The sequence below is a fragment of the Marmota marmota genome, unplaced genomic scaffold (assembly GCF_001458135.2).
Source record: "Marmota marmota marmota unplaced genomic scaffold, marMar, whole genome shotgun sequence".
NCBI classification, from domain to species: Eukaryota; Metazoa; Chordata; class Mammalia; order Rodentia; family Sciuridae; genus Marmota; species Marmota marmota.
The window spans coordinates 1,765,472-1,788,462 of NW_025999962.1; the positions used below are offsets into that span (position 1 = coordinate 1,765,472).

General features: G+C 55.8%; 1 protein-coding gene across 3 annotated transcripts in view; it reads right to left on the reverse strand.

Moving 5' to 3' along the window:
* Positions 1 to 8,171: 8,171 nt before the first annotated feature.
* Tbc1d22a (TBC1 domain family member 22A) overlaps positions 8,172 to 22,991 on the reverse strand; it is a 290,213-nt gene continuing 275,393 nt past the window's right edge. For all 3 annotated transcript variants that reach the window (XM_048802987.1, XM_048802986.1, XM_048802988.1), the window contains one exon: positions 8,172 to 8,740. In XM_048802987.1, the coding sequence (XP_048658944.1) occupies positions 8,612 to 8,740 (129 nt within the window). In that variant the 3' untranslated portion in view covers positions 8,172 to 8,611. The remainder of the gene's footprint in view (positions 8,741 to 22,991) is intronic.

The window sequence follows — 22,991 nt, forward strand, 5'->3', positions numbered from 1 at the left end:
CCCACGATCGATCGATCGATCGCTCTGGAGGGACAAGCATCCTCCAGCTCCCTGCCTTTGTTCACACCTCCACAAGGATGCACGTGGGCAGCTGGGTGTGCTCTGGCCTCTGTAGGGAGGGCGGGGAGCCCCACCGGATGCCCACCCACGCCCTGCAGTGTAAGCGAGTCTCTAGACGCTTGGTGGCTCCTCTGAGCCTCTCATCTTCTGCAAAGGGGACAGGAATAGCGCCTCCCTGCTGGGCAGGCACTAGGGGCTGAGATGGCCGTGGTGAGATCCCCAGAGACACCTGGCCAGGGTGCACCTGCCCCCAGGGCCGGCTGGCTGAGCACTGCTCTCGAACCCTGTGCAGGCTTCCCTTTTCCTCAGCGCCCTCAGGCCTCTCGCATCCCACAGGAGCCCCTGCAGTTCCTGTGGCCCCATCCCACCACCTTGCCATTCCACTGCACAGTGCTCTCCCAGGAACGGTCCAGCCTGCTGCCAGTCCCCTGCCTCCGTCCTGCAGCACGCACCCTGCAGAGTGACTCACATGCGAGATTTGGGGGCTCAGACTTGCTTGATTTGCTTCTCTGTGGGGCTTCAAGGTGGCTCTGGGGTGCATGCCTATCTGGTCCTCTGAGGGAAGAGTTCCTGCATGCCTCCTGCCCCTGCCCCTGCCCCGTGGCCTCCTGGCGGAGGTGCATGCCCACCGCACTCCCTGTGAGATCCCTGTTGCCCGCCGCAGCCAGGCTCACCTGGCCTCCTGAGCTTCTCAGTCCCAGTTCTCCCCAGCAGGCTTCCTGGCGGGTGGCTTGTGATGTGTATGCTGGACTGCCTCTGCCTCCGTCTGAGATGTCATATTCTGTTGACAAGCCCCGCCCCCACTTCTTTTTGTTTTAAAATAGAATCCACCCCAGTCAGGGTCACTAAGCCCCGAGCCGCCATGCCGGGACACAGGTCTTAATGAACTGGAAAGTCTATGCTGGAGGACTGCTCCCTGGAGCTCCCATCCAGCCCCAAAGGGCAGGTGGCGGCCCGGCGGCCCTCCCACCAGCCGGCTTCACCTGGCTGACGACATAGGCAGAGGCTGCACCACAGCCCCGTGACAGCCAGCCTGGGAGCCTTGTAGATAGATGCTCAGCCTACAGACTTGATGGAAAAAATGAAGAGAACCAAAAGGGCAGCAACCCCCCCCCACTCCCGGCCCAGGCTGGGCAAGGGCCAAGGTCGCAGGGGACATGGGGGTCTCCCCTGGTGTTGCATGGCGTGGGTTAGACAAGTGCACTGTGGCAGCCATCGCGCGTCCTTGGTGCTCTGTCTGTCCTGCCCATCCCAGCCCCTGGCAACCGCTGGTCTTTGACTACCGTTTTGCTTTTTCCAGAATGTCACTTAGGGAATCCCACGTGGAGCCCTCCAGACTGCCCTCTCTCGCTCAGCAACATGCCTGTGACTTTCCTCTGTGCCTGTTGGTGGCTTCATGGCCATCTCCTCTTAATGCTGAAAAGGATTCCCATGCATGGCTGTGCCACCGTTTGTTTACCCACTTACCGCAGGTCGGCTGGTGGTGTCCGAGCAGGGGGCCATTGTGAATAAACATTAATCGGCAGGCTTCTGTGGGTTCAGAAGCCTTCAGATCAGCTGGGTCGAGTATCCAGGAGCAGGACGGAGCCCCCTAAACCTGGGAGAAGCTCCAAGCCGTCTCCCAGGGTGGCCGCACCATGTGCCTGCTGCTCCGCGTCCCCGCCAGTGCTCGGGCGCTCAGTATCCTGGACCTGTCACCCCAACAAGGCGTAGGGCATCTCACTGCTGCTCCAATTACCATTCTCCAAAGACACCTGTCACCGAGCAGCTCTTGATATGTTCCTTCCCCATCCCTACAACCACTTCCATGAGGTGTCTGTTCGGGTCTCATGCCCATTTTTAAATGGGGCTTCTCGTTTTCTTACTGTTGGGATTGAACGTTCTTGGTATAGTTTACGTAGCGGTTCTCTATTGCTCAAGCCTTTTGCAGTTATTTCCTCCCAGTCCTTGGCTACTTCTTGTTTTCTTGCTGCTTTGGTTTTTATGATCTCTGCATTATCTGTAGTTTTGCCTTCCTCTTTTAAATTTTTTCCCCTTGGGAACTGTCTGTTGTTCAGCAAACATAGTTATCTGACTCCAGCTGTAGATGGGTGCTGGTTCTGAGCGCCAGAGGCAGCCAACCTGAGGAACAGGCCCAGTTTCCTGCCCACCTGAGGGTTACGCTGCTGGTCTTTTCTAAAATGCAACTTCTGCTTTGGCCAGTCTTTTCCATTATTTGTGTTTCCTTTACAATCCAATGGCATCTGTTTCTGTATCGTTATTTGAATCAAATCATCTTATTTTTTAACCTATTCCCCAGGGGTCCACCGCTTTCTGCAGAAGCCCTGATGCGGCTACACTTGTGGACAGGCCAGCACTTCCTGGTGGCTCGGGGGTTTGCTCACCTGTGCAGGCTGTGCCACACCTAGGCAGGCCACGCCAGGGAGGTTCTCTGAGCATCGGAAGCACTTTCCCTGTCCTGGCTGATGCTTTTCAAGTGGGGTTTGGAGGATGTGTGTGTTTTCAGTCACACTGTCTTCTGGTCAGAGTCCCTTATATTTCTTTTCCTTCAAAAATCTTTTGTTGTGTCTCTTTTCAACAGTATGCCCTATTTTATTGGTTTTCAAAACTATATAACGTACTCTTTTGAACAGGTAATCAACATTTCCTATGTGACCATACTTTTCCTTGCTCTTTTCTACTTCCTGTCCTCTCAGTTTTGACCATTCTCTTCTCTTGGCAGTAATACACCGTTTCTGTCATTTAAAAAGTCATCTTTAAATTATTGTATCATTTCTTAAACTTCTACTAAGACTTTCCACAGTGTACCAGAGGAGTAGGTCTTCCTCTCTCTGTGAGCCACTATGGGCTGGAGACAGGGGTAAGTTATCTGGTAGCAGCGACTGAAAAATTCCACTTCCAAAAATCCATAAGAGAAAGTATTCAAATGTAGCTATTTGTCACAGTCACATTTGCAACAGTAAAAAAAAAAAAATCCACTTGATGCATAAGGGAATAAACAAATTATGCTAATCCATGCAGCTGAATATCATGCAGTCATTAAAATCATGTTTTTGAGGAATTTTAATGATAGAAGGAGATGCGTCTGATATTAACATAACAAGGTGTCCTGCAAGATTTCTGTCTGGGCTGCAGCAAGAGGAAAGGAGGAAGGAGAGGTGATGCCTCAAGGTGGCTGCAAGAGGCCAGGCGTGCGTCTGAGCAGGAGGAGGGCGGAGAACCAACCTGCCCACAGATTGACCAAGTCCAACCACTGCAAGTGCTGGAGAGGCGAGAGGCCCCCAGATCCTACCCTGCTGTTGGAACCTGACCAGGAGAAACTGCTTTGCCAGAGGGTCTCCATCCCCGAGTACGGCGGGTCCCTCCACATGGTTCGGCAGTCCCACTTCTGGGTGAAGAGTAACCAGACCCTGGCACATGCCTGCCTGCAGGAGATGTGCACACCAATGTTCAGAGCAGCATTATTTAGTTGCCACAACCAGAAACAGCCTGTGTCCTCTGATAGCAAAATGCATAAACCATCCCACACTCACACGATGCAGAACCTCACAGCAATAGCAAAGAAAATACAATGTCACAAGAAGGGTTGGGCAGAAAAGGTGTTCATGAAACAGCTTGTGCTGTGCGATTCCCCTGGCACTACATTTAAAGGCAGGAAACAATGTGGTTGGAAGTCAGGCTGGTGCTTTTGGGAAAAGAGCAGGGACTACACGATCTGAGGTGTTCTATGTCTTACATAGGGGTGTGCCTTGGGATAATCCACAAAGTGCTGAATCTGGGTCATGTTCTCTTCTGATATATTTGCAACAACAAATTTTGGGGGAAAAAAAAACACACCTAAAGGAGGGTATATTGGCTTTTTATTGCCACATAACAAATGATCACAAACACAGTCCTGGACCTCACAGTTGCTAATTGATGGAGCTGGACATCTTGTCGTGTGTTTTTCCCGTTTAACTGTTAATATTGTGAACATGCTATTCATCACTTGGTTTTTTTTTTTTTGTTGTTGTTGTTGTTTTGTAAACTGCCTATTTTCTGTGCCCATTTTTATTCATTTCCAATAGCTGTACCTACTAAGGAATTCAAAGGTCTCACCTCAGTTGCAAATGTCTGTCCAGACCGTTGTTTACCATGAACCTCTGTTTATGGAGGCTCTCTGGTGTCCTTGCAGATGCTCCCACAGTGCACCTACAGATATTTATTGGCAATGTTATACACTATTTGTGCCACTGGCATCATGTTTAGAGAGCCTTTGCCATGCCCAGTTATAACTGTTGCCTACCTTGACGATTTTGGGGGGGGACTTAGATTTTATACTTAAATCACTTTGTATAGAATTTACTAGGGGGTGTGATTAATTTTCCCTAAAACAATAACCAGTGTACGTGCACAGGTTCACTGCTGGGCTCTCCCTTCTGTCCCATGAGGCGATGTGGGACTCTTGTGTCATGCTGTGTGGTACCCTGCTATTTAAACTGCAACAGCTCTCTAGTACAGTTTGGAATCAGGCAGCGTGACCTTTCCGGCTCTGTTCTTTTGTTCATGACTGCCTTGACTACCTGGGGTTTTCTGTTCTGCATGAATTTTGGGATTTTTTTCTATCTCAATGAAAAACAAAATTGGCATTTTTGATTGTATTGATTCTACAGATCACTTTGAGTGGAATGGATATCTTAACAATTGTCATTTGTCCAATCCATGAACATGGGATGTCTTTCCATTTATTTTTTTCTTCTTCAATTTCTTTCAGCAATGCTTTATAGTTTTCAGTTAACAGATCCTTTACCTCTTTGGTTAGATCTATTGCAATTTTATTTTTGCAGCTGGTGTAAATGGGATCGTTTCCTTAATTTCTTTTTCAATAGTTTGTTGTTAGTGTATGGAAAATGTTACTGATTTTTCAGTATGATTTTGTGTTCTATGACTGAATTCATTTGTCAGTTTTAATTCTGTGTGTGTGTGTAGTTTGTATAACCTGTCATGTTGTTGGCAAACAGGGACAATTTAACTTCTGCCTTCCCCATGTGGATGCCTTTCAAGTTTTCTCTTGCTTGATTGCTCTAGAGAGAACTTGCAGTGCCACGTCAAGTACAGTGGTCAAAGTGGGCATCCTGACCTGTTCCTGGCCTCAGAGAAAAGGGTTCCAACTTTCCACGCTGAGCACACTTTTGGCTGTGGGCGTCTCCCAGGGCCTTTGCTGCACTGAGGTACATTCATTCAATAGAATGTACTTTGATTCAATTTTTTCATCATATAGTGAATTTCGTCAAATGACATGTCCATTGATCAGTGGGGTGCATATTCACTGACATGCCTGTGGTGGATCAGCCTCACATCCCAGGAAGAGATCCTGCTTGATCATGAGCCTTTGAATGTGCTGTGCATTTGTCTTGCTTGTATTTTGTTGAGGATTTTTGCATTTTTGCTCATCAAGGATACTGGCTTGTGATTTATTCTCTTGTAATGTCCTTATCCAGTTTTGGTATCAGGGTAATTTAAAATTGGCCTGGTTAAAAAAAAAAAAAAAAAAAGCTTGGAAGCCGCCTTCCCTCTTCTCTGACTTTTTGGAAGAGTTTGAGGATTGGTGTTAGTGTTAGTTCTTTTTGGTAGAATTCAGCGGTGAAGCCACCTAGTTCTGGACTTTCCTTTGATGGGAGACTTTCTAATCAGCCTTAATTGCCAGTGGCCTGGACTTGAAGGTTCAGTCATGTACTCACTCTGCCATCTCTTGCTGAGGACCTCCCAACCAGGGGCTGCAGGATGGGTCTGAAGAGGCCTCCAAGCTGAATAGGGCAGATCTGAGCAAATGGCCCTCTGGGGCTCAGTGCTTCCCTGGAGGGAGTCCAGAGCTGGGGATGAGAGGGCAGCCTGTGTGGGCAGCAGAGGCCCGAGGGAAGGGTACACCTCAGTTGCCTGCCTCAAGGAAGCTCCCCTGAACCCCAGGCTGAGAGCAGACCTGCTGGGGCGAGGGACTGGCACACAGCTGCAGCCCAGGGTGGGCGGCACTGGAGGCTTGACTCTGAGCAGCCTGAGATGGCCTTTCTGCAGCTCGGCCCCATGTCCTAAACGGAGTCGGTCTGCTCAGCTCAATCAACTTGCACACAAGCCCTCTACCCATCGTCCTTTCTGTAACCCACATCACTCAGACACCTTAGGACTCTCCCCTCCCAACAAGGCTGCCCTGGCCAGGGTCTGGCTGCCCCAGGGTTACCTCTGGCCCTTCACAAACAACAGCAGAGCCAGCAGGCCAGGTCTCATCTGTGGGTCAGTCTCTGTTCTGTAGACCACGTGGGCCCCACCGAGTCTAGGCCTGTGGCCCACCCTCAGCTTGGCCCACTTGGTCACAGGGTGAAGGAGTAAGAAATCACCAGCCCATCCATGAGGGCAGGACCACAGCCCATGCCCAGGCAGCAAGCAGCAAGAGATGGCAGAAAGCCAAGTGCTTCTGTGGGAGGATCCCAAATGTGGGGGTGCAGACATGGGTACCCAGAGAGGCATGGGGGCCTCAAGGACTCCTAAGAAGCCGGGGCTCATCAGGGCTGTTTCAGTGATGCGGAGAGGGGCAGGGTGTGTGTGTATGCCCAGGGAGTTCCAAGGTTGGGAGGAATGGCCAGATCCTGTAGTGCCCACTAGCAGACCTTTCACAAAGCCCAAGGGGCTGGCCTGGACCCTGACACTGTACCAGCTCCTGTCCCCCAGCAGTGCAGAGAGTCCTGCTACACCACCTTTCAAGTGTTCGTTCCTCTCCCAAGGCCTCATGGGTGTCACTGAGTTCACAGAGCTAATGGGCCCAACACGGGTCCTGGCATCAAAGCACAGTGCTAGGTCAGGGCCCCTACTGGAAAAGTTGAGTCCTCAAATCCCAGGCTGTGCTATAGGCCGAACTTGGCATCTTTATTCCTTGTTTCAAGCACAGCACATTCCAGACACCCCGGAACAGTTCAGGACACCTGCTCAGCATCAGGACTATCAGCAGGCCCCTCACACCCAGTATTTGCATACATGAAATACAGACAGGACAGAATTTGACTTCAAGGACCCTTCCCCTTTGAAAAATAACCTGCCACGAAAGGCAGGTTTTTGTGTGTGTGTGTGTGTGCCCAGCTTTCTGGTTGTGCAGAGCTCTCTGTGCTACAGAAGGGGAAAGTGCAGGGTGGGTTCTGGCTGAGTAAGATGGGCTCCCCACAGCCACAGGGATGGTTCTTCCTGTAACTGGACAGCCCTCCCCTGCCCCTGCAAGAGGAGCAGGTAGAAGAGGCCCCTTGAAGCTGGCCTGGGAGGACCCTGATCCTGTGGAAATGGCCTCCATCAGGTCCAGGACTAACTGGCCCCTCTGCACAGTACTGTGTGCTAATTTCCAAGATGATTTTAACAGAAGCAAGAAGACATGCACATCACACGTCTGGATTCCCACAGCCTCTAGGCAGTGGCCAGGCACATAGGCAGGGGCACTGCTGCCCCTAAAGGAGGGACAGATCTGAGAAGCAGGCAATCATGGGTTGCTGAGGGTAGGGCCCTGTCCTGGCTCAGGGTGAGGGAGGCTGAGGTTGCCTCCTCCCCGTGGCTCAGTGCCCCAGGGGGTGTCCTTGTCACCTGGAGGATGTGTGGAGGCAAGTCCTGAGAGCGTGGTGCAGCCGACAGCCCCAGCAGAGCCCAGGAGCGGTCAGCACAGCGAGCAGTCAAGCCCACTCACGGCAGACCAGGGAAGCACAGCGGAGCTGCTGGGAGCCGAGGAGACCCTGAGAAGCTCCGCCCACTAAGCCCAGGCAGCTTGGAAGAGCGCCCCACGCAAGGCCTGGGTTACAGGCCAGTCTGTCCAGCTCTGAGAAGAGACCCCACCCCCAGGGGCTACTGGACAGGGACATCACAGGATCGGGTACGGGGGGCAGGGGGCGGCATCTCTTTTGAAGATTAAACACGAAAAGTAAGGCAATTGAGAGAGGCCTCACTCTGCCCCATGGCCTCCCTGGGATCCAATGCCTGACATCAGCTTCTAGCCAAGCTCAAACCAAGAAAGGAAACACCCCAGGGTGAGGGGCTGCAGCCCAGACACGGCTGGCTGTCAGAGGCTCTGTGCACGCAGAGATCCAGCGGACACAAGGTCCTGCTCAGCATCCTGTCCATACATTTTATTCTCTTTCACTCAACAGAATAGAACTTTTGCATCATGAAGCAGGTCTGAGATGGCTGCCCCTTCCTCCGCCTGGCTCCTGGACAGCAGGCCTGAGAGGGTGCCTCTTGGCTGCCAGGTTAGGGTTCCAGGGTGGACGTTTGGCAAGGACACTCCAGGGACAGGGTGAGGGGGACTCCTGACCCATCTTTGGCCCCTAAAGCTGGGACCCTCCCTTAGCTCTCTTTGGTATCTCATAAAACTGGGGCTGCCCCACCCCTCAGCCCTAGACGCCTGGGCCCACCCTGGCAAGTCGCCTGTAGGAGGGGTGCTCCCCAAGGCAGTGCTTGGCCAGCGCCCGCTCAAAGGGGCCTTCAGCTGGCCGGGCAAGGAGAGGACGCTGCCCGCACAGTGAGGCCACTGTCACTGGCACCAGGCTCACTTCTTGTAGTGATTGGGGGCATCTGCAAAGACGAACTTGAGGCGGTAGGCCTCAGCCAGCAGTAGGCTGATGTCCTCGTCACCCCAGCGGGCGGTGGGCAGGTTCTGGAGGAAGAGAAGCAGCTCCTGTGGGGAGAGAGACAGGCAGGTCAGAGGAGGGCGGCAGGGGCTGCAGGTCAGGGCCCGAGCAAGGGCAGCCACCAGTGGCTGCGAGGTGGGCACAGGGAACTGCAGAAGCCTCCCATCCACACCCACCCTCCACGCCAGCAGTCCTCTCCTGCTCACTCGCAGCTTGTCCTGCAAGGGGCTGCTGAGCTGCACCTGCCCACTCTTCATACAGCGGGCCACTGACCTAATCCCACAATGTCCCAGGGAGGCAGACATCGGCACGCCCAGGGCCACACTGTGTTCCAGAGGCCCGGGGGCAGGTGAGCGTCTGAGAGGTACCGCTCAGGCAGAACTGAAGCACACATGCACAGGGACCACAGGGTGGAGCCAGGAGCACGACAGGACCACCCGGCCCTCCCCTCCACAGCTGCCCTGTGCAAAAGAAAGTGAATCAGGTGTGTGGAGGCACCGGGTGTCAGCAAGGCCAGCTGCATCCCCAGGTCCAGCTGAGCCGCTTAGACAGTGCCACCTCTGAGCCCTGCTAGCTCCTCTGTGCAGACAGGGACCACATGTACGGGCCACAGTAGCACCTCAGCACCAGGCATGCACATGCCGGGCACACACATGGGCACTCGCGGGGCACACACGGGGTACACACCTGGGCGCACACGGGGCACACCTGGGCACACACAGGCACCCACACGGGCACACTGCACACTCAGCAGGGCCTGTCACTGCCCCTCATTTGGTCCTTCCGGCTTCCAGGAAGCAGGAGCTCTGCTCTGAGTCCCCCATGTCGGAGCCCCTTCTGCTAGCCTCACACTCCAGGCCAGCAGTGAGCCATGTCTCAGCCTGGACAAGCTGTGGAGATAGTTACACAACCACAGGACACAAAGGAAATGTCTCCAGAGCTCGGAGTTTAGAGGCCAGGATGCAGGATGCAGACACTGGTGACAGACACGGTGACCTCCTAACTGGAACTATGGCTGAGACTCAGCCCACCCCCACCGTGCACCCACAGCACAGCCCCTTCTGCAGCCCACAGCCCACATCCAGAGCATCTGTGACCTCACTAAGGACATGCTGGATTTCAAGGGACTGTGATACCTAGCATGGCTTGGCAGGAGTGGGGCTCCGAGGGCTGTGTAGCCAGGACAGCTTCCTGGACTGGGGTCTCAGAAGAGGCCCAGGCCAGGCGGACTTCCAGAGGGAGGTGCTCAACTGTCTGATGGCCCTGCTGAACCTGGTCCTAGAGAGTGTCCACTTGAGGCCCTCAGGGGCCACCTGCTCCTCCCCAGCCCATCCAGAAGCAGGATGGAAGTGAGGAAGGTAGTGAGGCGCCAGGGTGCTGGCACAGCCCCTTCCCAGCTCCTGGCAGGTGACAAATGACAAAGGGGGCAGCTGGCTCAGGCTGCCAACACCATCTGTCAATAAAAGGTTCAGCCCAGTGAGGCTCATGCCCAACCTGAGGTCGCCTCTGGGACCCTGCAAGGTTGGCACAAGGCAGGTGCTGCAGCCACTGGCTGGCCCGGAAGTGCACTCCCTCCCTTCTGTGTGGTCCCCGTCAACGGCATGTGCCCCTAACCCTTGTTCTCCTTTAGAAGTGAGGCTGGCGCTATCTCCTCATGGGCAAGATCAAGACAAGCCGAGCTGTCCTGGTGCAGGGCCTGGCACAGTCCCAGCTGCCCTTGTGACCAGCCACCACTGGCCCCACCCTGGGTGAAGTAGGGCCCTGGCTGTCCCTGAGCAGTCACACACCATGAGGGCTATGTGCTAGGACGCTCTTCTAATTGTCGTTTTGCTATGGCTGGGTGCCAATTCCCCCCATTTCCTTTGCATTTTGGATACTTTCTATGGGCCTTTAAATTGAATTCACAGAGCAAATTTCACCGGCAATATGCCCTCAGGGACACATCAACATCAATCTGCTGTCTTTCACCATTAGATGCAACTTACATGGATGCCAATCCGATTCCGAGCAGGTCATAAATAAATACCTTTGGTTTTATTTTTAATCCACTTCGCTCCGTATTATCATGACCTCGCTACTCGCAAGGTGAGAAGCAGTGCCCTCCCATCACGGCGGCTTACCGTACACTCCACTGCACACTCAATTTCAGAATCTAATTTAGTCCCCCAGGTTCGCTGGATGGAGGGAGAATAGAAACGCCCGGTTCCTCACGGCCTGTGATGCTAAGGAAGGAAAAATCTATCCGGGTGACCTTTACAGCAGGCAGAGAACACAGACAAACACATCCTTAAATACAGATCTCTTTTAAAAGGCTTGTCTTATTTATGCACCAAGCAGCAGCACCTCCAATCTGGGTAACATGGCACATTTATTAGCCCTGCGCTATTCTGCATTACCCACCTCATGCAGGTAGCGGGTCCATAACTCACAGAACCACTGCCTGTGCATGTGACAAGGGTGCAGCTCGCCTGGACCACCCCGCACTGCGTGGCCAGGGACAGGACTGAGGGGAATCCTCCAGGGGCCTGGTCCAAAGACTGCAGGTGGCACTTTCCCGTCAATTCTTCTCCATAATCAACACCGACCCCCTTGGTGGCTGTCAATGTTCAGGGAAGGCTTTGCTCCCACCTGTGATGCTGAAGGAAAACAAGGCAGGCCAGCCTGCAGCCGCTTCCCAGCCTCTGTGTCCGAGGGACTTGGTAAAGAGCAAATGATGTTCACGGCTTCGGCTCTTTGCTGCCAAAAGGATTTTATTTTTCCAGAGTCAAACTCGTCACAGCGCCATCTACACCATGTGATCACCTCGGCACACAGGCCCTTTCAGGAAGGACAACGTACGTGGTGACGCGGGTTCTGTAATCACGGGCAGTGGCAGGATGGGCAGAGATCACAGATGAGACACCAGTGGGCACCACCCAAGCCCCAGCTCCACACCAGACAGCTCCTCACAGGCACGGCCCCCATGAGCTCACCTGTTGCAGAGGACACGCTTCCTCCACTGTATCGGCAGGCCCCTGTGTCCCTATGCCGCCCAAATGGCATGAGGCGCTCAGTGGAGGTCAGCGAACATCACAGAAAGGTGAACATCGTGCCCCAGGAACCACCAAGGGCCAACTGGGCACCCACTGGCTGGTGCACAAGGACCGGGATGCAAACCCACCCTGCACAAGCCACACGCCCTGGGCAGGTCTCTCACTGGCTGTGCCTCGGTTACCTGTAAAAGGGGCGACGAGAGCCCCCCTTGGGCTGCGCATTGGGGCTCCTATCGTGAAATCAGCAAGTGACCACTAGTGATGGATGAGCCACCGTGGCAGGAGCCATGGCAGCCGCAAGCTTCCAACCAACTACGGTCCACAGAGGATGCCGAGCCACCCAGCAAACAGGCTTACCATGAAATCACGGTCTCACGGAGCAGAGCACTGAGGAGGCAGGGACAGCATCCTGCTCTCCCACAGAAGCGCCTGGTCATGGCAGGGAGGAGGCAAATGTCTGGGGGAGGAGACACCATTACAGGTGGTGACTGGGCTGGGGCTGCCACACTGCCCATGCACCCACCCTGCACCTGTAACTCCTGGGAGGATACACTAAGAGATGTGGAGGACAGTGTCCTTTAACCCCTTTGGACTAGACCTTCAAATTCCAACCTCAGACGCTAAATAAGCCATATTAACTTTAAAATATTCCCGAATAACTGACTTGGGCATCAATTGCTGAGCACATAAAACAAGAGGCCCACCCTCATCCTCCCCGCCCAGCGCGGGGATAACCCATGCCAGCTATCAGGGCAGGGTGTGCATGGCCCAGGGGCACAGGATCAGTCCATGGGAGGCCTGATACCCCCACAGCCTGTGATGTGCCTTTGTGTGCAACAACCCCCACAACCCTTCCGTGTGGATGACTGACCTGGGCCACCTGGAGGGGGACACTGCCCACTAGGCCTATAGGTCTAGGTACACGACCCTTCCTACACTGAAGTTAAAAGGTCCCCTTCCTGTAAAAACTATGACCATGTGGCCCTGGGCCTAGAGGAAGCTGACCTTCTCACTGAAGGAGAGGTGTTCTAAGGACACCCAGTCACCATGACTGAGACCTGCTGGGACTCCAGGTAAGACACATGGGAACAGCAACAGAAAAGGGGATCAGAGGGTAGAGATTCAGTCCCTGGGGCGTGCCCAGGCCTCATTGTGGTTGAGTGCAGGAGGCCAAAGGCCAGTGCCAGTCCTCAGGTGGGACCTAGGCAGGGCCCAGCACTGCACCTTCCAGAGGGACCCCACATGTGAGGGCTGAACAGAGACACCACTCCAAGCTTTGGCAGCTGCGAGACCCTCCAGGGACAGGTACTGGCACAACACAGAGCTCCCGGACAGCCAGCCGTGCCGGTCACAAAGGGGCTTCCAGTGCCACAGTCTGCCAGGCTCCGCACAGGCTCTCAGGCACAGGAAGCAACCCCGGCTCTGCTCCCCAGAGAGCACCTGTGGACAGGAGCATGCCATGGACACCACAGCACGCTGCCTCTCCTGTGGCCACACAGACCCACAGGCCTGCACCTGCACAAAACACTTGAAATCACCAAGAGCTGAAGGGTAGTTGAGCATCATGGCTGAGGGAGCGTGGGGATTTTCTTTCATGAGCCCACCTTCTGATCTTTTAAAAGTACACACACATCTGTTCATCAGAAGTGATTCAAGAGAGAAGCAGAGGGCCCGCTCTGAGTCAGAGGTGGCCTGGCTCTCGTGCGGCCAGGGGTGTCCAGCCCAGGAAACTCCTGCAATAGTCTCCGCCCAGTCACGGGGTACTAAGAGTGGAACAGAGAGGAAGTCGTGGCATGGGAGTCGCTGCTGGGCAGGTGGACTGGCTCCACTCCAGCCCAGCCCCATCCTTCAGCAAACAGGGTGCAAGGCCCAGGCCCTCTGTGCCAGACCTTCTTCATACAGAGTGTGGGTTTGCGACTCACTGGGTGGCCGCTCAGGAGGAGGCCATCTGTGTCCAGCACATGGTGTAACAGTTAGGCAGCGCTGCCTGCAGGAGAAATCGACAGGAAGAACAGACAATTCCTAGTGCTTGAGGCAAAACCAAGTGTGGGGCTGGCTGGCCACAGGGTGCTCGGCCTCCAGGTCTCTGGCCATGGCCATGGGGGCTGGTGAGCATCTCCAACAGGCGGGGGAAGAGATGAGATGTAGGGTCCGTGCAGCCCCACCCGATGTTGAACATTTAATGTGAATGAAAGAGGGTGGAGATTCTCTTCAGTGACTTTATGTCGACTATAGGGTCAGATGATGGCACTGGATGTGCTGGGTCCAAGCAAGTATTTTGTTGGAGTCAATTACACCTGCTTTTCGTTTTGTTTCCGCATTTCTAAGTGGCTCCCGTGATACTTTGCACTTTCAAAGTGATGCTGCTCTCAGTGACGCTGACACGCACAGCCTACACGCCCCGGTCCTTGTGCAGGGGGAAAGCCCGCAGGCGCCCGGACAGGGAAGGGCCAGGCAGCAGAGGCCCCGCTGGCCATCCCGCTCCTTGCACACAGCAGAAAACACCCAGAGGTCTGCTCAAAGGCCACTCGAGTCAGTTTACAAATCGCCTGCACCCAGGGATAAATCAGCTAACCATGACGGGCGTCAGGGCTCCTTGCTCGTGGGCAGGCACGAGCTTAATTCACTCTGCGCCCTATGCCCTGCGCCCCACACCCCTGTGCAGCCCCCACAGGTAGGCTGCACAGGTCTCCTGTGTTCCTCTGAGGTGGCCACTTGACAGGGGGGGTGGAGTCTCCAGCTCCAGGACCCTTCCCTGGGACTCAGTAACCAGCAGAGCAACCTCAGTGCCCAGGAGGCATGTCTTGTGCCATGAACAGCATCTTACGGGAGGAGCTGTGGCACCCCTTACCTTAGACTGGGCCAGGATCCACCGAGGCCAGCAGTCCTGAGGCCACTTCCTGTACCCCTCCCTCCTGTCCCTCTGGGTTCCCCGCAGGAGTCAAGAGTGTAACTCTGACAGTTGATTTCTTTGACAATCCAGTTATTAGTTTGAAATCTTGTCAAGTTCTGGACCAAACCAGGGCTAAAAATAGCAACACAGTGACAGGCAGCCAGGGCTGGATAGCACAGCCAGAGCTGGCCATCCCGTGGGCTGACGGCCCTTGGAGGGTGAAAACAGGTGACCTCTCGACAGAGCAGTCTTCCCATGAGGGCCTGATGGCACAAGGACACGCTGTCCTTGTGATTAATTTTGTATTTTTGCCGAAAGAAGACCTTTGGAGCTCAAAACCAGCTCGGCACGCAGCGGCCCACAAGCTGGCGCGGCTGAGGGCCTTTGATCAACACAGTGCTGCCGATCCTCGCTCTGCGATTAGCGTCTGTTTCATCCTGAGCAGGCGGCCTGCGTTGTGGACCCAGGCCAGGGACGCTGTGGCCATGTTGTCCCCAGGCACCAATCAGGAGGGTGGTGAGGCTGCAGGGAAGGAGAGCTCGGCGCTTATCTATAAAGTAGCAGGCTCTGCAGCCCTGGCACCTGAACCTGGGCACATGGCTCACACAGTAGCCACCACTCCCCAGGCTGAACCAGACACGCTGGCCACACTGCCTGCAGGCAGCGCAGGGGCAGGACCAGGCTTCCCAAGGGCTCAGCCCCACACCCTGCTGGACCTGTGTAGGGACCTACAGCATCTGTCCTGGGAGCCTCACCTGGCAGCCTGTGGCCTCACTCGGGTCCTCCCACGACCTAGGGGCCCCTGCACCACCCTCTGGTGGACCTGGAACCCTGGCCCTGCAGCCACTCCTCTCTGGCTCACCTTCATCACTCTGGCCACCTTTCCCGGCCTCCTTGGCAGCCCCGCCCTGTGAGGCCCCGGGTGCTGAGGTACCCAGGCCCTCTCCTCTCCTCTGTACCTCTGGGACACTGCTGGTGTCCCCACTTCCACATCTCCGCCCAGCAACCAGCTCCCCAAACCCCAGCCCTGCATGTCCTGTGGCTGCCTCTGGCCTGCGTCCTACCCATGGCCACGTCTGAGGCATCTCAAACTGAACGTGCGCCCCCTCAGTGACTCCTCCCTCAGCCGTCCCTGCAGTGCCGGGCACCACTGTGGTGGGGGAATGGCACTGAGGCGCCCACCCACATCCAGCCCCCGTGGCCCCTGCCAGTGCATCTCCACATGCACCTCCACCTGGTCACACCGCCTTCCCACACTCACACAGCCCCAGCCCATGTCGTCCTGCAGGACGACCCTGCCGTCCCATTGGCCTTCCTGCTCCCACCCTACCCCAGCCCCAGTGACCCACAGCCCGCACAAGCAGGGACGCTCTTCCTTCTTGAGGCACAAGTGCAGGCACGTGGCTCTGCTTTCTAAAAGGTTCTGAGGGCTCCTGCTGCACGAGGAATGGGCCCCACAGTGCGCTTGACGCGCTGACCGTCCTCTGCCACTCCGCCCTTGTTAGGAATTAAGTTAGGGCTGGGGGCGCAGCTCATGGCAAAGCACTTAGCCAGCAAGCCTGAGGCCCTGGCTTTAATGCTCAGCACCCCCAAAACAAAAGCAAACAAACTCAGGGGTAGTTCCTCTCTCCTGCCTCAGGCCTGGGAAGCTTCTGTTGGCGTTCGCAGGAACAATTCTGGTTCCCGCAGGTCTGCAACGCGACTCAGAGAATCTACTCCCAGCCACCCAGCTCAGGCAAGCTCCCGGCTCAGCACCCAGATGCTCTGTGACTGCCCCGGGAGGTCTCCTTCCTTCAGGCGACAATGGAAAGCAAGTCACGGATTATAAACCAGATAAATGCACACTGAGCTGCTGGAACAGACTCATCTGCAGAGCATAACAGACCCAGGAGTGGTGACAGCACCACCCGTGACACCCAGCACACACAAGAGCTTGTCAGCTTCTCAGATAAACAGAAAGGCCACCAGTCAAGAGGGAAGGCTGCCAGGAGGCACCAGCCAGGAAATGGCCCTCGGGGTACTGGGCAGGTGTCACAAGTCATGTGGATCCGTAAGGACTCGAGGGAACTGCGGCCTTGTGGCTGAAGAGCTGGGGTGATAGCAGAGATGGAAGCCCTAACAAAAGACAGACTCTTCTGAACTGGAAGCTGTAAAGCCTGGGATTAAGGAGCTCAAGGACTCTCAGGAGCAGGCAGGGGCACACAGGGAGCCTCCCAGGGCCCCTCGCCCTCCTGGTGACTTGGGCAGCACTGGCCGTCCCCTGCCTGTGACTACTCTCCACTTCCCCACTGCAAGCTGCTCTGTGGGCAGGTGCCCTCTGCCTGGTAGCTCCAGGATCGGAGCAGTGCAGGGCAGTTGTGGTCAGGGTCGTGAGTTTAGAGGGGTGCCTCTGCACGTGAAAACTGAATGCTGCAGCTGAGGACACCTGGAGAGACGAAGCCAGTTTAAGATAAGGACGTCCAGAAACAGTTCCGAGGGCCACTTGGCAGGGCCTGAGTGGGAACTGAGAGCAGCTCTTGGCTGGCAGAGAGCACTGGGGTGGCTGGAGAAGAGAGTGCCCAGAGGGAACACTGGTCAGTAAGACCAAGCAGGCCTGGGGCACCACCTGCTCCCACCAGCCATGTGCCCCTCTGTTCCCATGGCACCTTCTCCCCGCCCTCCTAACGTGCTCACACTCACTCATGTCCATGCACACCTGCCTGCAGATGCACCTTCCGGTCCAGCCTCCTGGCCAGCAGCTGACTGGGAGAAACTTCTGAGGAACCCAACTGAGGTACCAATGACCGCTGATCTCAGAATGCGGCAGAGCACTCAACAGAAGAGACACCTCCTGAGTACAAAGGGACAATGGACAGAACAGCAGCTTCCTGTCAAAGTAGGAGCAGGCAAGGGCCAACCTGTCGTGGCTCAAGGAATCCTAAAGTGGGGCTGCCACCCAGCTTGTAGGAAGACCCAGACCCACAGCTGTAATATGCACCTCTGTACCATGTGGCACACCTGTGGCAGGAACTACTGTCACCACCATGGTACTGTTAGGAAGCCGGGTCCCAGCAGGGTCACTACTGACCAGGGTCACTACTGGCCAAAAAGCCTAACAATCAAGGAGCAGGAACAGAGCCGCAGGCTGTGGTGACTCTGCACAGATCAACACACTGAGACACCACAGCACAGGCCCTTTCCCAGTGCAGGGCCTGAGGACAGAGCCAGCTAAGAAGTGACACTGCTCTCCACTTCTGCAAGTGCCTGAGGTCCACAATGACCACTCGACAGGCCTATGTGGGGTCTATGCCCCTCACTCACTCGGGTCCTCCTTAATCACAGGGCAGGAGGGGTCCTCCTAGGTGAGAAAGGCCACCTTTGACCATGGAGGCTTGAAAAGACCTTTAGAGGTACCACCTCCCAGAATCTCCCCAAAGCTCCAAGGAAGACCTGGGTGGCCAGCTCTGCTTGTTGTGGACCTCAGAGGCCCACGTCCCACTGAGGTGGAGCCCCCACCCCTCAGAAGGGCCACGAGAGAGTGCCAGGGGGCAGCTGCTGGTCTGGGGTGCCACCTTTGTCCCAGTGACTCTAAAGACAGGCTTCCAAAAACGCATCTCATCTGCCCTCCCACTCCATGCACAGGCCCTGCTCTCTCCGCCCCAGAGAGGACGACTGTGGGTCTGTTGCTGCGTGCCTCCTGAGACGGGGGCCACATCCCAGTGGTCCATGTGAGGGCACAGAGGGGATCGACACACAGAGGGGCCAGAGATGGGGTGAAGAGCCACAGCGCCCTTTAACTTAGAGAAGACCATCCACTGTAAGTAAGCTCCAGGATCAGGAAACCCAGCTAGGAGGTCATTAAGTCCTCAAAAAAGCAAACCTCTGAAAGCCCAAGAGCCACAGTAGCCACATAGACTTCTTTAGCTGCTACCGTTCAGTGTTGCCCCTTCTGGAATCTTCCTCCTGCACTCTCCACCATGGACATCAGCCTGTGAGCTCCTGGGGCAGGGCTGGCCAGCTCCACTGTGCCTCCTTCGCTACCCAGCCCACCAGGGTGGCAGGGCAGCCCCGGGCCGACCACACGCTGCTGAGCCAGCCTGACCCATGTGGGTGGGCAACGCTCCTGAAGAAGGGACACTGAGGCCCAGTGCGGGGATGAATGTCGCGAGGAGTTTTGCTAAATGTCTAATTAAGTTCCTAATTTTAGAACTTTTGGAAAATCATCTGAGGAAACAACAGAAGCTGCAGGCCATGCCGCTGAGCAGATGTCTGCTCACACAGACTGCACTGATGAGGCCTGGGCCATGGCAGACCACCCTAGGCTCCAGAACCTTCTAGGTTTCCTGTCACAAGGGCATGTTCCCCACCAGGCCACCAACAGGTCACTGGACAGGGCTACCAACATCAGCCCTGCCTGCAGCTCCCCCAGAGAGAGGGGTCCCTAGTGCCTGGTGACCTCACGTTCTCAGGCAACTGGACAAGTAGTGGACACTGACCCTGGGCTGGCCAGGGACAAGTGAGACCTTCAGTCCTCTGCCTCACTCCCCTGCTGGCTCCCCAAGAACCTGAACCAAAAGCTGCACAGGAAGCTGCAACTGGCCAGGGTGACAGCGGGAGGGGTGGTGCTGGGTCAGGGATTAGTTCCTGCAGCACCAGAGGCTGGCTGCGAAGCACAGCAGGCAGAGGAGCCTCAGGGAGGTCCTGGAGGGAGGGCTCCGCACAGCCAGCTCCAGGTCCCGGGCTTCTTCCAGGCCCCCAGGCCCAGGACATGGTACTCACCTGGGATGAGCTCCCTGGGGCCCAGCTCCAGCAGCGCCTGGAGCTACTGAGGGGCAGCTGTCTCCCAGCCAGGACCACCACTGCCTCAAGCATCTTCCTGTTTAGAATTTCTGTTTTTTTAACCCTACTGCTCTCTTCTCATGCCATATGGTCTCCCTTCCTGCCCGTGTTTGTTTTAAATGTCTCCTCAATTGTTCTATGAAGGTCCCCTGGTTGGGAGCTCCCTTTCCACAGCAGGTGTGCAGCAGATGATAGTCACATGGGGACAGGAGTTTGTCTTCAGGGAGGAGCCTCCTGAGAGACTCCCACTTCCCAAGGGTGAGGAGGCTCCCAGGGCTGGTGTTGGTCTGTTTCTGTGAAGACACTTGGTGTTTCACAGTTTTCCTTTCTGGCTGTGACACTGGTGCCCTGCCTGCTGGAAGCCTCCCCTGGGATCAAGGTCCTTCAGGTCCTCTTTCCCGGCCTAGCCCAAGGAGGAAGTAGGGGCTTTCCTGGCCCTTTCAGGATTGGCGGAGTGGGGGAGGGACCTGGCTCACGCAAGCTCCTTGGACACTTGCTCTCCTCTCTCAATCAGCCCAGCCTGGTCCTTAGGCTGAGAGCCAAGTCCCCGTCATCATGGACCAGACCCCAGTGCAGCCCGCCCCTGCCGGTGGGTGGCATTCTTGTTCGTGGCCCTGGCCCAACTCCCTGCCAGCAGGTTTGGAGCTGGCCAGGCTGTCTGTGCCTGCAGCTCAGGCCATCCCCACAATTAAGGAGAAGCATGGAGTCCGGCACGGCCATCCTGCGCAGTGTAGCTGCTGACAGCAGAGAACACTCGTGGTGCTTGAAGACAGACTGGAAGGCAGCATGTGTGGCACAGCCTTGCAAGGCCTCTCTGAGGACACCGTGTGACCTGGGGACCTAAATCAACACTGGGAGCTGGTGCTGAGGGTGCGCACACTGGAGGCCAGCAGTTCCAGGGTCCCCCGACAGGTGGTGCAACACCCAGGAAGGCTGGGGGAAGACAAGCGCTGGCTGGAGGCTCCCAGACACAGCACTGACAGGCGACCAGACAGTGCTTAGAACAAAGCACTCTGGGGGTGGTTTCACCCCGGCCATTGTTTGCAACTGGCAGCTCCTGGTTATAATAAAAGCAGGTGGATCACCAGCTGGACCCAGGGAGCCTGCTCATCTGCTCCAGAGGCCTGAGCCCCACCCATCAGGTGCAGTGGCTACTGGAGTCCTGGCTGCTGGGCCCGTCCCTCCGACTGGGCCTCCAACCAGCTGCTTCCCTGGCTCACCTCAGTGGTTTTCCTCTCACAGACCTCACTCTTTCAACTGGTTTGCCCCTGTCACTCAGCTCAGGGCACAGTCAGGCAGGGTGACTTTAACAGGTGCCTGGGGTTCGTGGTGTCCTCTAAACGAAAGAATGAATGAGTAAATGTGTGCCCTCCCAACAGCCATCATGGGCCTCCAAGCTACATGGCCTTACCCAGCCCTCAGCCTGTAGCCAGAGCCCCCTGTGCAGCTGGGGACAGCAGTGGAAACAAGAACCATAGAAAGACCCCCTCCAGCTCCGCACCCCCACAAGCGAGGACACCTCCTGTTCCCAGGGGGCAAAGCCCTCCTGGCCAGATGTAAAATGGGCCAATGAGTCATGGCCCACGTATCAGAAGAAACATCTCACAGCCGTTCCTCAGTGCAGTCCAAATCAATTCCTGGGTAATCCGATTTGGTTATCTCTCAATGATAGTAGAAAGACAGAGGTGTGGCTGCCTTAGGGGGGGATTAAGAGGGGCTACTGGTGGGGGACACATTAAAGACAACAGCTAACTGTGCTGTAATGGCCTGGCCCAAAGAAGCCCTGGGCCTGGGCTTGTGTGTCTGCAGGAATGAGTCTTATGGATTTTTCCTAATGTCACTTAAGCACCATTCATCAATCCTACCTAGCAACTGTAATCAAAAGGCTTCGACTTGATTGCAGGAATCTGCTCTGGGAGGACGGCTAATCGATCCTTCTTGCTAGTCCACCCCATGGATGAGTGAGCCACCAAGCCATAAGTAACATCAGAATGTCTGGACACCTGGGGAAGAGTCACACCATCCAAGAGCGTCTCAAAGCCCTCTGGGAAGCTCCCTGCTGGGCCACCTGGTGTAAGCTGGCTGCTCTTCTGGGGCCCAGTAGCTGTCACCCTGTCCTGAGGCTGTGGCAGGTCCCAAGGGTGGGACTGGTAGCTTCTAGGGGTAAAGTAGAGGAGGCCTCACTCTTCTTCACCCAGTGCCTCAGTCTGTGCCAAAAATGAGGCCCTTTCCCAAGGGAGATGGACCCATGGGCCCCAAACACAGTACCTCTGGAGAGGAGCCATGGGAAGGCAATGAATGTCCAGTTCCACAGAGGGCCTTGGGCAGCCCAAGTGCACAGCTCCATTGTGTCAAAAGCAGTGTGGAAGGCCTGGTTTAGGAGCTGGGTGGATGCCGGGCACTGGTCTTCTCTAAAGAAGCCAAGGGCCTCGGTATCTGAGAAACCCTGGCCAGGAGGAAGTAGCCTCCTATCTCTACACACCCAGAATGCCATGAGGCCATCCACCCAGGACCTCTGTGAAGAGGAGTGCACAGGGAAGGGCTGATTCACCAGGTGGCTTGGCATCACCCACCAGCATGGGCAGAAGAAGGGTGCAGCCAGGACTGAGAGCAGAAGAGGGAAGGCTGCACATGCACTGTGCATTCCTGGAAGTTCCCAGGCCTTCCCTGTCCGTGCAGGGGAGGGGGGCTGCTCCAGACCTCATCCCCGGGCCCACAGAGTTCCTCCTGTGTCTCTGACAGGGCTCCAGGGACCAATCCTGGGCAGGCTCCTCCTGGCAGGGCCTCAATAGCTCAGCTGGCCCTTGCTGCACATGCAGGTCCACTGGGTGCCTGCCAGAGAGCACGGGGCCACAGGGGACAGTAGGCTGGCCCACCTGCTGGGAGACGCTCTCATCCCTGGGCTCAGCATCCTCACTGGTAGGCTGCCATTCCTCGGAAGATGTGGGGCATGGACCGTGATGCTTCAGATGCAAGCCTACTCCTGGACACTGGCCAAGAATAACTAACCAACCCCTGCTGCAGGGCTTCTTACTACCTTTCCAGTAAAACCCAGGCTGAAAGTCCTCTACTGGTGGGACACTTCCCTTTTGTTTTGAGGAATGTTAAAGAGTCACTGCCAATACTTCACACAAGAGATTCATGGACTTGGAAGGGCCAAAGCTGCTTTTAGGGCTCTGCTCCACCAAGGCAGAGAGGGTTGGCGATGGGGGCAGGTGGCTCCATCCTGATCCATCTAGATGGTTCCCTTCCCTTGGGAGAGAGTCAGAGCTTCTAGGGGAAAAAGTCTCCTCAGGGCCAAGGCTTGGGTAGGGGAGCATCCTTGCCAATACCATCCATCCACCCACCCATTCATCTATCCACCCAACACTGGGGAGTTGTGTGGCTCTCAACATCTCCACGGTGCAGTCACCCTCAGGGCCTGTGCATTACCCTTGGCCCTCACCACCAGTGAGTCCCCGAGGACAAAGGTTAAAACATCATAGTGCCTGGCTGAGAGCAGCAGGATAATGTCCAAATGAATGATGAATGATGGGTGGTAGACGAGTGCGTGTA